Source organism: Gossypium hirsutum, chromosome A10, assembly GCF_007990345.1.
Source record: "Gossypium hirsutum isolate 1008001.06 chromosome A10, Gossypium_hirsutum_v2.1, whole genome shotgun sequence".
In the NCBI taxonomy this organism is placed as follows: domain Eukaryota; kingdom Viridiplantae; phylum Streptophyta; class Magnoliopsida; order Malvales; family Malvaceae; genus Gossypium; species Gossypium hirsutum.
The window spans coordinates 115744964-115760421 of NC_053433.1; the positions used below are offsets into that span (position 1 = coordinate 115744964).

Below are 15458 nucleotides of genomic sequence, written 5' to 3' on the forward strand. Positions count from 1 at the left end.
TATGAGAGGTCGTTAACTCAGATGTTGAACCAGCACCTCTTAGAGCCAATCCAACAGTGGCTCAGATTAGACAACATTCAGATGAAAGAACCAAAAGGCACAAAGCCATGTCTTGCATCCAAAACAGTGTGTCTGATGTGATTTTCACAAGAATCATGGCTTGTGAGTCACCAAAGCAGGCCTGGGATAAGTTGAAGAAGGAGTTCCAAGGGACTGAAAGAACAAGGCAGCAACAGTTACTGAATTTAAGAAGGGACTTTGAAAACTTGAAGATGAAGAAGAAAGAAATAGTCAAGCAATATTCAGACAGAATCATGACTGTAGTAAACAGCATAAGGCTACTTGAAGAACAATTTAGTGAAGTAAGAATTGTGGAGAAGGTGATCTCAACCTTACCTGAAAGGTATGAGGCAAAGATCTCATCTCTTGAAGACTCGAGAGACCTGACCAGCATTTCCTTGACAGAGCTAATCAATGCTCTTTATGCTCAAGAGCAAAAGAGAGCAAGTAGACTAGAGGAGCATCAAGAATGTACCTTCCAGGCCAAAAGCAGACCAGCCTCAAACTCCTCTAAATACAAGGGGAAGAAAACCTAGAAAGACAAGCCTAGAACAGATGGTGCAAGAAAATATCCACCTTGCCCACACTGCAAAAGGCTAAGTCATCCGAGTGAAGTATGTTGGTTTTATGCTTGATGTGCAGTGTCAAATCTACAAAAATATAGGCCATGCTGAGAAATTTTGCAGAAACAAAGGCAAGCAGAGACAAAACCAACCTCAATAGCCAAGAGCTGAAGCTCAAGTGGTAGAAGAAGAAAGTGATCAAGAAGAACGATTCTTTGCTGTCTCTTGCTCATCTACCAAAAGAAAAGCCACAAAATGATAGTTGATTGACAGTGGATGTACTAACCACATGACTCCAGATGCTGCTATCTTCAAGTCGATAGACAGAAGCTTCAAAACAAGGGTGAAGGTTGGAAATGGACACTTCATCAAAGGAGAAGGCAAAGGAGATGTGCTGATTAACACTCCTACAGGTACTAAACTTGTTTCAAATGTACTTTTGCTGCCTAAAATAGATAGAAACCTGCTCAGTATAGCTCAGTTGCTAGAAAGGGGCTACTATGTGGTGTTCAAAGGCAATGAGTGCCTAATCAGTGATCTAAATAGATCCAAGCTCATGACAGTGACCATGGCTGACAAGAGCTTTGTTGTGGACTAGAATAAGAGCTCTGACAGGGTCTACACAGCTGTTCAAGATGAATCCAAGCTGTGGCACAAAAGACTTGGCCATGTCAACTACAACTCATAAACTCAGAATATAGTGACAAAGTAACCCTGTCATTATCATTATCTAAAGAGGAATGGAAGGGAAAATAAGCCATAATATTGCAAGGGCAACCAGAATATAGAAGATCAATGGTTGAAGATAAGCTATTGTTTTAGTGGTAGCTTTTGCACAATGCTAAACCTCCATTGTGCAAGGCTTCTTCTAGTTGAGAATTGGGATGATAAGTATTGTTTTTTTGTTGGTTTCAGAAACCACGTAAAAAATTTGCAAATATAGCTAGCAAAATAATATAGTAAAATATGTCATTAACTTTTCTTAACATAGATGTAGAGGTGTCTGTTTCATTCTATATAAATATGGTGATTCCGCTTCATAAGTAATTGCTTACAATGGTTTATTGATTCTAGTCAATGTAATAATTTATATATATATGAAAGTTGTTGGGATTTTTGTTTCTTTAAATTTTTAGTAGGGTTTAAATTTTGATTAAGACTATGGTAATTAATGGTTAATGGTTAGAGGAGAAAATGAATTTATTTGTTTTTATAAGTACCATCCACTACTCTTTCACATGAAATAATGTAGAATCTTAATTTAACAAAAATGGATTTGCTTTTACATATGAACTTATCTACCATAATATTAATGCAAAAGGGATATTATGAGTGATTGTAGCAGATCATACCATAGCTAGAAATGGACAAAGCAGTGCGACAACCAACAAAGCCAAGACTTGATTTATTTATCAAATCCTTGCTATCTCAGCTCAGCCATCAAGATGTAATGTAGTAGTTTATACTTCTGGGCTTAATTTCTCAGGAATTAAATTTATTATCAAAATTAGATTCATCCTTAATCGAATTGGGATGAGATTATTTCAAGTTTTCCTAGCGTAACCAATGTCTCATTTATTAATAGTTTATAATCATATTCTATGTTTTAAAGTAGAAAAAAATGATTTTATGAAACACACAAGGTTTTATAGGAGAAAATAGTGAGAAGATTAAAAAGGAATATAGCCTTTTTAAGTCGTGATTTGTGATGGGAAAGAAATTCAAGAATTGTTTAGTTTGGCATCAAAAACATCAAAGACGGTGATTTTTGTTTTTGTCTTTCACTGTGTTTGTTTCTTTTACTATTATGAAAAACAATTATATAATTGAATCAAAGATTCACACACAGGTTGACATGAAAAATTTTTTATTTATGTTGTTTATAATTTCTAAAATTTTAAATTAATAATGGTAATTAAAATTGCATTTTAACCCTCAAAAAATGAAAAAAAATTGATTTAGTTCTCTAAAAATTATAAAGATATAAGTTATTGAAATGGTGAAGTTATATTTTTACTATCATAAAAATATATAATTTTATCTCCCCAAAATAAAACTTTCCTAAATTCAACCCTGATCGACAATGCTAAAATAAGTTTGTCACAAAAAATTGGCATTATAGTGGACTTGAAGCTAACAAAAAAATTAATGATGTTAATGTTTCTTTCAATTTAGGTTAGAATTTTAATTAGAATAAAATACTTAGACGAAATAATGACATTATAAACGTTGAAACACCAAATTATAACAGAAGTATAAAGGCCAAATTCCAAATTTTAACATAGTGCAAGAACCAAATTAAAAATTTAACTATTTTTATATAATTAAAAAATAGAGGGTCGCAAACTGAAAGTTAAGCATTATTGTTAAGCATTGGGGGGTGATAGTTTTCTGTCACTTTCAATAAACCAAGTGACAAATTTGCAAAGTTATCATCCCTGGAGAACAATTATACACCACCTTAAAAAGGAAGACTTGAAATCGAGTCTTTAGATGGAGAAACAAGATATATAAAACAACAAGCTTAAATTGTGGATCAGTTTCATATATAGGGTTGCTTGAGAAAGAGCATACATAGAAACAAGGTGTAGTTGATGACCTAATGATCTGGTAACTCCAAATCCATGTCCATTGTAATTGGTGAAATTTATCTTTGTTTAGCTACTTTTCAGCTATTTGTTTGGGCATAAATTGTTGAGAAATGTCTTCGTTTGGGGTTCAGGTTGTGCTACTGCTAAATATTGCATTCAAGAAATGGAAACTCAAGTGAAGTACATGTGGGTTATGGTGTTTACTGTGAGTATAAGCATTGTAGGGTTCCATGGAACTCAATAGCTTTCAAAAAGTCAAACAAAATTAAATTTTTGGTGGGGATTGAAACTCAATCGAGAAAAAGGGGGAAAATCGAAAATTGGAACAATAAACAATTAATATAAATAAAAAACTCAAACTTTTGAAAGTAATTACCTTTTTTGAGAGGGAAAAGATTTGATTTTTTTGTTCAATTGCTTGAATCTGGTTGGTGAGTTTACATTTTTGTTTTATGAAATTTCCGTTTTCTTTGTTTTCAAACTTTCAATTGTTTATTGTGTGCTTTTTCTAGTGTATATAATGCAAAATTTTGTAATTCCATTTTGTTATGCATTTTAAACTTATATTCATTTCACCACTTTGGAGAATGATATTTTCACACTATGGCAGAAATCTTATAGATATCTAAGCAACTAAAACCAAACATAAACTCAACAATTCTCTAAATACACAAACCAGGCAATGGCTAACATCTCAAACATATAATCCAAACAATAATAGCAATATTAAGAAGCTCACAACTAAAAATTCCTATTACATCTTACACATTTATGTTCTCCCTCTCCATCCATCTTCATATTCAATATCCATTTCATGCATATCCTTCTTCATATTCAGTATTCAGTATTCATTTGATGCATTTTTTGTTGGTTGACGTATTACATATTTTTCAATCTCTTGTATTCCATTGATACGAACCAAGCTCTCTAAATAAGCATGAAGGGAGATGGAGAACCGTAAATGATCTAGATAAGTATTAATCTCAAGCTCCTTAAGCTCTTGGGTGGAGGCGTCAAATCGGAGTACTTCATCATTTGTGTCTCTAAGAAACAAGTCACCATTTTTTCCAAATCCCAACGGGCGTACAACTCCAGAAATGGATTTAATATTGAATTGTTTAGTCCACAGTCCTTCACTTGTAACCCATAAATCAAAAGACGTGTCAATTCTTTCCGATGGGTAAACAATAGCACCAAGTGATCCATTAAACACCAATAGATCAACATAGTATTCTGGGAAAGACCCAACGAATTCTGGGATAGGTAAAATTGAGAGCTTCTCATTCCCCATGTCAAATGAAAGAATTAGTCCTCTAAAATCAAGATATGCCCCTGTCTCTGTTTTCCAATAGCAAATTCCGTCTACATAATTATTTCCCAAAGTTGTTTCAGTTGGTTTATAATCAGGAGATGGAATTTCCTTCCAGGAATTACTTCTAAGAGAATACAACTCAACTTGGTACATAAAATGAGGATGTGGATATTCTTCTTCACTATTAACAAAAGTAAGAAGAACAAATCGTATGACTTTGTAGTCATCAGTTTTAGAATCAAACCCAAAAGCAGCGTGGTCAAAATAAACGTCATCTAAAGTAAGGTAGGTTTCTTCGAATGGGGAAAAATATGGAGGGCGTTGGATTGAAGATGGTGGAAGGATTTTAAACTCTCTGGTTGATGGGTTCCAAATGGCAGCGTTATCCTTTGAAGGATCAAGTAAACACAATAATCCATGACAAGCACCATAAACAGAGGGGACATCATTCTTAAAAAAGGGCAAGTGAATGTTTTGTTTTACTATATAATTTTGATTTTTTTCATTTGAAAGTTGAGAGAAATAAAGTTGGAAGGTGTTACCATCACGGCGACTAAGAAGTAGATTAAGGTTGTCGTTTTCAAGGTTGTTGTGATAATTATTGGAAATGAAATGAGGAGTTTGAAAAGAACACCAATACTTACAAACACAGTTGAAGCGAGTAAGGGATTTAACTGGAAGCTTTGACAGAATTTCCATAACCAAAGCTTCTGGCAATTCAAACCTTGGCCTCTGCATCTTACTATTTTGATTTTCTTTGTAATTGACTAAGAGGAATAATTAAGCAAGCAAAATTGGAGGTAGGTGTCATTTATGGTCCAAACCTTAACCATGAAGCAAATAAGCATAAAAGGTAAGCATTTGATACGTTATAATAATTATATGCAATTTAGGAAAATTTCCTTATTTGCATTTGTATCCATGTGAGGAAGGATTAAGATAAAAATATAATATAATACATACCTTTTGAATTTAATCCCCAATTTTTAAAAGATTAAATTTAAATGATACAATATTCTCACATTTATGTACTTTTTGTATATTTAAAATTTAATACTTAATTTTTTTTATTTTTAAGAATTCAATCTCTCTATTTTTTTTTTAAATTGCAAATTCTAGTATGGTTAACACCGTTAAAATTGTTAAAATTATTTGACATAATTATCAAAAATACTCTCAATGTCGAAAATATTCTCACAAAAAGAGTTGTTTTCAGGATCCACACAACCTGGGCATTTCCACACGGGCTGGGCACAAGCCCATGTAAGCCACACGGGCTGGCCACACGCCCATGTGCCAGCCTGTGCCAATTTCGCACCCTGCTTCTCTTTTACGCGTAAAAACTCAATTTTTAGGGTTTCTAAGCATTCTAAAGTTTATAAATATATAATAAAAAAGGCAGAGAAAAACAAAGAAAAGACTCGAAGAGCGCCACCGAATTCAACTCAGAAGTGGATCTCCTTCAAGATTGAATATCTCCATTCAATTTCCTTTGAAGTTTTATTGGGTTTTTTTATGTCTTGTTGTTATCCTAACTTTGAGATGGTTTTATTCTAGATTATGAACTAAATTCCCTAGATACCTAGGGAAGATAAAACCTATGATGGATCTTATTATTTGATTTCTGAATTACATGATAAATACTTGATTCTCATTCTCAATTATGTACACTTATTTCTTGTCTTAATATTTCTAAGATATTGATTCAAGTTTAATGTGCTTATTTCAGTGGAGCAAAAGTCTCTGTTTAAGAGTAGATCTAGCATAATTGAGTGGAGTTGCGAGTAATCCTAGAAATAGGACGAAATAAATCTACCGGATTAGAGTCAAATCTAATAGGAGAATCCATAAATCGAGTTAATGTGATAATAGGTGTTTTCATTAGAAAGAGGTTTCAATAAATCAACTTAGAGTTAGTTGTTCTTACTCTCGAAAGAGATATTAACATAATTTAGGAATTTCTACGAATCAATGCGCAAGTGAATAAATAGTTTAATTTAGATTCAGAATAATAAGTGAAGTCTAGGTGGATTCTTTCCTAGGTATTGTCTATCTCATTGGTTTTATTTGATTATTTTCTTAATTCATTCTCTGTTGCGTTCTTAGTTATTAATTTAGTTAATTTTAGATTAAAAACAACCATCCCATTATATCGGCTAAATGATAGGAAAACAGTAATTTCTAATACGTTTAGTCCTCGTAGATACGATATTCCCTACTCACTATAGCTATACTATTATTCGATAGGTGCGCTTGTCTTTGTCGTAATTTTAGTTAGTTTAGTGACCATAGGGGTGAGCAAGACTCGTTTCGACTCTAAAAAATAAAAAAAAATTTAAAATTTAAAATTAATCAAATCGAGTTATTCGTTTTTTTCGAGTCAACTCGAACAAATAATTCTAGTTTGGAGTTCAAGTCGAGTTAAATTTTACAATTCGAATAACTCAAATACTAGATTGGTATAAATACACCTTTAGTTCTTATCAAATTTGAAAATGAGCAAATTGGCCTCTCTCGACAAAAATTACAAAAAGAAAACAAAATATTTATGAAAATTCCAAATTTTATATTTTTAAAAATTATAAAATTTAAAAAATATTAGAAAATCTAAAGAATATATAAAAAATTAAAAATACTAAAATAATAATTTTTGAGACTTAAATAAATTAATTAATCATTCAAATTTATCAATAAAGTATTTTGTTTCTCTTATTTTGCTTGGCTGCTTACATAGGGAAAGGAATTCATAAATCTTTTGATTTATGAGTTATGACTGGAGGAGTATGGACTAAACAATTTAGTAATTGAATCTATTCCTGAAGTTGTCAACCTATTGGGGTTTTGGAAAATGGTGAATTGTTTGACCCCTCCACCCAAGAGCTTAAGATGCTTGGGATCAATGCTTACCTGGATCATCATCGAGAGTTCATCTTCTTTTTTGCTTATGTTGAGACCTTAGTTCCAATCAATGGAATACAAGAACATGAGGATTATATAATACGTCAATTAGTTAGAGATGTATCAAATAAATATTGAATATGAAGAGGGATATTCATCAAATAGATGCTAAATATGATGATGGATAGGGAACTAAAACATAAATGTGTAAGACGTAATGAGCATTTTTCTCTTGATATGCAGTTTATGTGGACTATCGTTACTTGTGAGCTTCTTAATATTGTTGTTATTGTATAGATTATATGTATGAGATGTTAGCCTTTTCCTGGTTTGTAGGTTTGGAGAATTGTGTTCTGACTTTTAAGACATTTCGTTACTTTAATTATGGTAGTTTTGGCTTGTTTTTAGTTGCTTGGAGTTCTGGTTGCAAATTTATGAATTATGGTGTCCTTTGATTAGCTTTCCAAGGCACAGCCGATTCAAGATGCAACTTCTCAGAGGATCGTTGTATCTTTGATATATTTAGACATGATGTCATCAGATTCCTTCATATAGCTAACATTGCAATTGTATCTTTCGTATATTTAGATAGTTTTTTGTCACTTTTACTAAACCATGTGACAAATTTGCAAAGATATCATTCTTAAAAAACAATTATACACTATTCTGTCACTTTTACTAAACCATGTGACAAATTTGCAAAGATATCATTCTTAAAAAACAATTATACACTAACTTAGAAAATGATTTACATGAAGATTGCAAAGATAATAAAATTGTTTATCTATTTATGTACGGCGTTTCAGTTTACAAGTGGTGGTAATCGCAATATATATATTCAGAATATTTTCAGTTATGGAAAATCTGACTGCTGCGGAAAATATTTTTAAAACATTTTTGGTTGAGGAAAATTTTTTGTTATATTTTAAAATTGACACTGCTATTTTACTATTTTGCCTGTTAGAAAACTGTATAAATAAGAAGTCAGTCTCCTCATTTTACACAGAACACAACAAGAGAAAAACGACTTCTCTTTGTTCTCTAAATTTTGGTGTTCTGTGAAATTACACGAGGGGAAATTGGATTTTAAGCGAGACTGCCTGTGACCCCTCCAATCTTTTTTAGGAATTGAACCTAGCGTGGTTTTGCCGATTTTCTTCCAGTTTATTTTTCGATCAAATTTTCAACCAACTGATTTTGTTTTTTCGGTTTCAATTCCTTTCGAGAAGAGTAATACCACTTGTGTTCAACCTTTTTTATTCGAGTGTACAAATATTGAAGTACTGTGTTAATCTTGGGAGGTGAAGTCCATTACACGATTACACCGATTAGGGCAAATTTTCTTCTAATGCAATGGTTCTTCCACGACACAGTGATTGCTTTATTTATTTACACTCAGCTTGTTTTCTATCAACACTTATAGTTTTATTTTGCAATAGTATATTTCCAACAATTTAGAAGCAAATTATACTACTGTTTAGACATAATCGTTTCCATTTCTTGCTACTGGGACCAATGAAGGCTCCTATAGGCAATTGGTTTGAAGGCACCTGAGTAGTGCAAAAGTGTGCCAAAATAGCATTGGAGTGGTTGCAAGCTCCATCTGTGTTGGCTAGTGGGCTATTGCAATCAAGATGGGCTTGGAAGGCCTAGTGAGATTGAGTTGAGTGGGTTGAAGGTCCCTTGAGTTTGAATGGGTCCGAGGACCCTTGAGTTTGAGTTAGTCGGAGGTCCCTTGAGTTTGGGTTGGTTGAAGGACCATGAGTGAATCGTTGGATCCTTGTGTTTGGGATAGGGCTTACGATGCCCTTATCCATGATAAGCTACTAATAAATGAGATTTGTGGAGCTAGTTCAAGCGTCACTAAGTTTTTAACTAAAGTAAACTGGAGGATTATCGAGTTCGAGAGCTTGAATAAGAAAACTAGTAGGGGATGTCTTGTTCAGGCAACTTATGTGTTTGCATGAATAAGCATTAGAATCTGAAATTAAGATTGAGATCAACCTAGTTCAATGGTGCTATATATGTTACGGTTAGCCAAGATGGCCACACCCAATAGGATAACCATGGAGGGGCCAAGAGGACCTAAGTTAGGGATGTCCAATGTGTCTAAATTTTCCAAGTTGAGAACTTTTTGTGTTGGTGTTGCAAAGGATGGTTTCCATAAACCACGTCCAGAGGGATGCATCCAACGGGATCCACAAGAGTGCGATTGGTGTCACATCTAGAGGGATTTTTTTTTAGTATCAAAGATATGGTAATATTTAGTCGACAAAGGGCCATACCATTAAGGTTTTCTCAAGGTTGTAATTTGATCATTATGTGTTATGGCATTGAGCCTGAGTGTTCAGTGGAGAAATAGGCATAGAAAAGACTACACCAATGATTGAGATAAGACCTAGTTCGAGTCTATATCCAATGCACGTTGAATAAATCATAACAATGGGTTTTGAAGGCCCAAGATGGACTTGAAACTAAAATGTCAACTTGATGCAACAAGGTTACTAAAAATGTGTCTGCATGTCGATGAAGGCCTTAACATAGTAAATGGGGGAGTGTCATGGTCTGCAATTTACTATGCTAATTATCAAGGTTGAGCTTTCCTCAAATGGTCTTGAGTGAAATTAAAGTACAATAATTTATAAGTTGGAATTTGGAATTTTTTTAGATACCCTACAGTCTTAGGGGGCTGTTGTGATTCAAACTAGGTAACTGATAAAGTTAGCTTTATAAGTGGGTATGTCTTTACTTTGGGTGGAGTAGCTATATCTTGGAAGTTTGATAAAAAGACATGTATTGCTTGCTCCACGATGGAATCAGTGTTTATAACTCTTGAATGAGTCAAGCAAGAGGCCGAGTGCCTTAAGAATCTACTTGCAGAGATTTCTTCATGGGAGAATGGAGTACTTGCTTTAGAGTACGTGAGGTTTGAAAGGAACCTAGCTGATCCACACCAAAGGGTTAAGTAGGAAAATGGTTCTTGATTCTTCAAGGGGAATAGGTTTTAAAGCCCAGTAGTTGAGGAATTCATGGTGGATACCCAACTTAGTTCTCTAAGTTCAATGCAGTCAAACAAAACCGTAGAAAGACTCATAATGTATATTCTACCTATCCTTGTGGTGAACGATGTACATGCATAAGGTTGAGTTCTCACTCTTAATGAATTCATACCCTAAGATTTGGGTAGTCCTATTGCATCGGACTTGATGAATTCACCAACATGTGAAGTTGAGTTTATTAGTCTTAATGAGATCATATTCTAGAGTTTGGGTGATCCTATTGAGACGAACTTGATAAATTCGCCGAATTTGAATTTGAGAGGATGAGCTTTATAAATGCTCTTAATGATTTCATAATCCTTATTCGAGTGGTCTACATTGAGATAGACTTGATGAAATCACCTATGTAAGTGTGAAGGACTAGCCACCTTCTATGAAAAACATTAGGCAGCTTCTCTAGAGCACTTACCAGCATCTCAAGGTATAGTGGCTAAATTGTTAATCTATCGCAGAACTCAATTGGACCTGAGATTAGTCGTGTGTTATGAGTTTACTACTATTTTAACAAGTTCCAAATTCGTTCACTTGTTAAGAGAAGAATTACTCATTTCACTATGTATTAGAACTAATCTAACAGATACTACTACTTAAGCGGCTAATTCCACTATTACTTTTTAACTTTTCTCTCCCAGAAGTACTTTTGAAAACTAAATTATGTTTTCACCCCTCCAACACATGAAAAGCCCTGCCACCCCCGTACGTCACTGGTTCACAGTTGACATTCTCTTTTATTTGGACCAAGAATTTTAACCTCAAAATATAAAAATTCAATCTAATCCCTCTCTCTAGATTGATACCCAACAAATTTTCAATCCAATTAATTAAAACAAACACAACTTCATGGTCAATTGAATTCTTTAAATAACCCTCGAGATAATGTTTGAAACTTTAAAATAACTTGTAAAGGATTAAATAATTATAGAGAGAGGTGTTTAAATTATATTAAGATGATACTAAAAAGTGTATTCAATACAATAAAAGAATTTCTCAAAAAAAAATATTTGATAAAAATGTACCGCTTGATATTGTTTTAAAATATTTCTAATTATGTCAAAAAAAATATTTCTAATTAATATTATACCCTTTCTAATACTAACCATATCTCTTTAATAGTATTTTAACCCTAATTAGTGTTGATTAATTAAATAAATTTAATGTTAAAAAATTAAATAATATTAATAAATAATATTAGTATAGCAGGGCTTACGATTTTGTTTGTTCAATTAGATTCATAAATTATAGTATAATGGGTTAGAATTTAGAATTTTAAAATTTTATGATTTTAGAAAAATGGTTAAATTAAGATTTATGGTCTAAATGGGTTTAAGATTATAAGTTGAAGGATTTTAGAATTTTATAAAATAGATTAATTTTAGAGTTAAAAATAGTAATAAAGTTTATTAATTTTATTTGAATGCTATTTTATAGGATTATCTTAATCCAAGTTAAATTTATACAATATATATATTACCAACCCGAAAACCAGAACCTCATCAGCCACAAAGATGGTGTGGGGTAAAATCGAAAAAAGACAATGTGGGCAAAAGATAGACTGGATTTTTATAAGCTAATGCTTGAACTGTGGATTAGATTCGTATATATGGTTGTTTGAGATTGATGTTATACACAGAAACAAGGTGTAATTGATGACTTATGGTCTGGAAACTTGAAAACGATGTTCTTAAATAGTAGGTGTAGCAGCTGACACATGACTTTTTCTCTAGTTCCATGTCCATTGTAATGGGTGGTATTATCAACTTGTTTGGGTATAAATTGTTGAGAAGTGTCTTTCTCTGAGTTCAAGTTGTAGACAAGTATAGCTGAATATTGCATTCAAGAAATGGAAACTAAAGTGAAGTACATGTGGGTTGTGGTGTTTGTTGTGAGTATGAGCATTGCAGGCCTCAACGGAGTGGATGCAACTCATGATTACTATGGTCCCTGTGGGAAACATGACATCGAGAAGGAGGCTCAGAAGCTGGCTCCATGTACATACGCAGCCAAATATCGGAGAGCTCCTGTTTCCGAGCGTTGCTGCGCTATAATAGAGAAAAAGCTCAACAATCCAGGCTGCCTCTGCGCTATTCTGCAAACTCGTACCGTATACGATGCCGGGGTGAGGCCAGAAGTTGCCGTTACCATTCCAAAACGCTGCAACATTGCTGTCCGTCCGGTCGGTCACAACTGCGGAGGTAAGTACAATTTTGCATGCTGCAGTTTCCATTACCTTGACTTTAGACATATAATGCTTTAAATATTGATAGTGCTGGTTTTATTCTGATGAAGCTATTGTAATTTGTTTATTTGTTGCAGGTTTCCCATTTGTTTAAGCCTCAACACATCCAACAATCAAAGTATGGTGGATTCACTGTGACATCCATCTAGCATTTTAAGCTTAATAAAATCTGCAGTTTTACTTTTTATCTTTGAGCAAATAAGTAGAAGGTGCAGTTGTTTCTTTCAATAATACTAAATAAAATGTTACTATTTGTCTTTTGCAAATCATCCGGATATGAAAATTCATCTTCACTATTAACTACAACTATTCATCCCAAGGCTACCCGAAATTTGAGATAGTTTAAGTAAAAATATTAGATTTGAAAAATAGGTTTAGGTAAAAAAGTTAGACTCGTTTTAAAAATGGATCGGGCTTGAGCCCAGCTTGGTCTGACTCGTTTTTAAGTTTATAATATTTTATATTATGTTATTTTTATATATTATGTACTTTATAACAAATTAAAAAATAAATCTATACTAAATATATAATATTATTATAATATAAATATTAACATAATGTTAAGATGACTTTATAGAAATTTTCAATAAATAAAAATAAAATTATTAAATATTAAATTAAAATAATTTAAAAATAATATGGACGGATCTAAAATGGATTTGAGTTAAATTTTTTTCTAAATATTTAGATTCATATTTCAGATCAAGCGTAAATAAGTATAAAATATATTAATGTAATGCTTAAACTCGACCTATATCTAACTCAAACCAATAAACACCTCCACTATTAACGAAAGTAATAGTAACATATCGTATGAATTTATAGTCATTAGTTTTAGAATCAAACCCGATGATTAATTGAGGAAAATTTTTTTTATTTGCAGGTTTATCCTTGTGGGGAAGGATAATGGTGACTTCTAATCACCACCAAATTTACCTGCAAATAAGGAAATTTTCCTCAATCAATCAAACTTAATTACTATACAAATAATTATTAAAATATGATTTTTGATAGGAGGAGATTGAGATAATTTAATGTTTACTTAGGATTAATCAAAAATTAGTATTTAAATAATATTTTTTTCATGTCGATACTTAGAAAAAAATGTTTAACTCGTAAATTAATTAATACATTGAATATACTCTTTACTTTAAGTTGATATTTTTTTTTGTCATAAGTACTACGTAAATTTTGTTTTTAAACAAGCGTAAATTAATTTATACTAAAAAATTCCTGTTAATAATAAACAATCATGCCATATAAAAAATTTTTAATTATTTTTTAATTCTTTTATTTCAACTTTTTTTTACACTCTGTAGCTCTCTTTACTTTTTTACATGCTGGATTCAATAGGATTGAAAAAAAAAATTCATTGGCTAAAATAATGTTTTCAAAACCAAACTTGAATTGAATTGAATTGGTTGATAAACCGATACAAACAAATTGAATCTGGCTAAAAAAACATGTTGAATTGGTTTTCTCTATTTTTAAATATATATTTATTATTTTTATGAATATGTAGTAATTTATTTAATCGAACCAAACAAACCATCAAACCAAAAACTAATGATTTGATTGGATCGACAATTAATTCAATTATGAAAATATTGATCAAAACCATATAATCCATATATACAACTATTCCAATCTTGGCTACTTAATATGTATAGCATGCAAATATACCTAAGGAATTTAAGCCAAAAAAAAAGTAAAAAGATCTCAATGGTCCCTCTCAATTTTCAATTTTGATATTTAGTAAATTAATCTCTAAAAAAAAAAAGAAGAAGAAGAAATTTAGTCATTGCTAATTTCGATGGTAAGTAAGAGAACTAATCATAGCATTCACCATTTCAGTAAATTTATCTTATTTTTTATTAATAATAAAAAATGTAATCATCAACATTTACAAATTTTATCATTTTGACCTTAATTTTTAAAATATAAACAAATTTAGCCCTTATTAGATATAAACAAATTTAAAATCAATACCAAATTAATAGAATTTATAAATATTGAATGTTAAATGGATTTATTGCTTTCATCCCTTGCATTCATTTTAGAGGCCCTACACATCAAGCCTTAGATGGCAAGAAATGTTGAGACCAGCTTAAAGGATATTCCTACTACTATTCTCAAGCAAATTGGAAGGGATTAAACAACAAGGAAACCACAATACATAAACCTGCAGCTAAAAACAAACCGAAACTGAACTACCATAATTCTCCAAACCCACAAACCAGGCAAAGGCTAACAACAATATTCTTTTTTTTGTGAATTATAAGAGTAGGGTAAAGCCCTAACAGTAACACAACAAGTACGATTCGAACTCAGGTCACACCTGAGACGGTGAACACTATGACCATCAGGTCAATGAACAGGGTTTATGCTAACAACAATATTAAGAAGCTAACAAGTAACCATATTCCACATGAAGTGCATATCAAGAGAAAAAAAAATGCTCCCTATCCATCTTCATATTCAGTATTCGTTTGATGCCTATTCCTCTCCTACTGGTTGGCGTATTATATGTTCATCATGTTATTGTCTTCCATTGATTGGAACCAGGCTCTCAACATAAGCAAAAAGGGATATGCAATGTGCGTAAGCATCTAGACAAGTATCTATCCTAAGCTTCTTAAGCTCTTGGGTGGAGAGGTCAAGCAGGACTATTTCATTGTTTGTGCTTGTAAGAAATAATTCACCGGTTTTCCAGAACTCCAATGGGTGGCTAACTTTAGG

The 15458-nt window shown here is 32.2% G+C and overlaps 2 protein-coding genes across 2 annotated transcripts; one reads left to right on the top strand and one right to left on the bottom strand.

The window, feature by feature from the left end:
- Positions 1-3917: 3917 nt before the first annotated feature.
- Positions 3918-5288, bottom strand: LOC107953794 (F-box protein CPR1-like). The gene has a single exon (XM_016889208.2). The coding sequence runs from the start codon at positions 5262-5264 to the stop codon at positions 4056-4058; it is 1209 nt and encodes a 402-aa protein (XP_016744697.2). The 5' UTR covers positions 5265-5288; the 3' UTR covers positions 3918-4055.
- A 7035-nt stretch (positions 5289-12323) lies between these two features.
- LOC107889835 (uncharacterized) lies at positions 12324-12813 on the top strand. The gene is made up of 2 exons (XM_016814419.1): positions 12324-12675; positions 12797-12813. Exons 1-2 carry the CDS (start codon positions 12324-12326, stop codon positions 12811-12813), a joined length of 369 nt encoding a protein of 122 aa, XP_016669908.1.
- The last annotated feature ends 2645 nt before the right edge of the window (positions 12814-15458 follow it).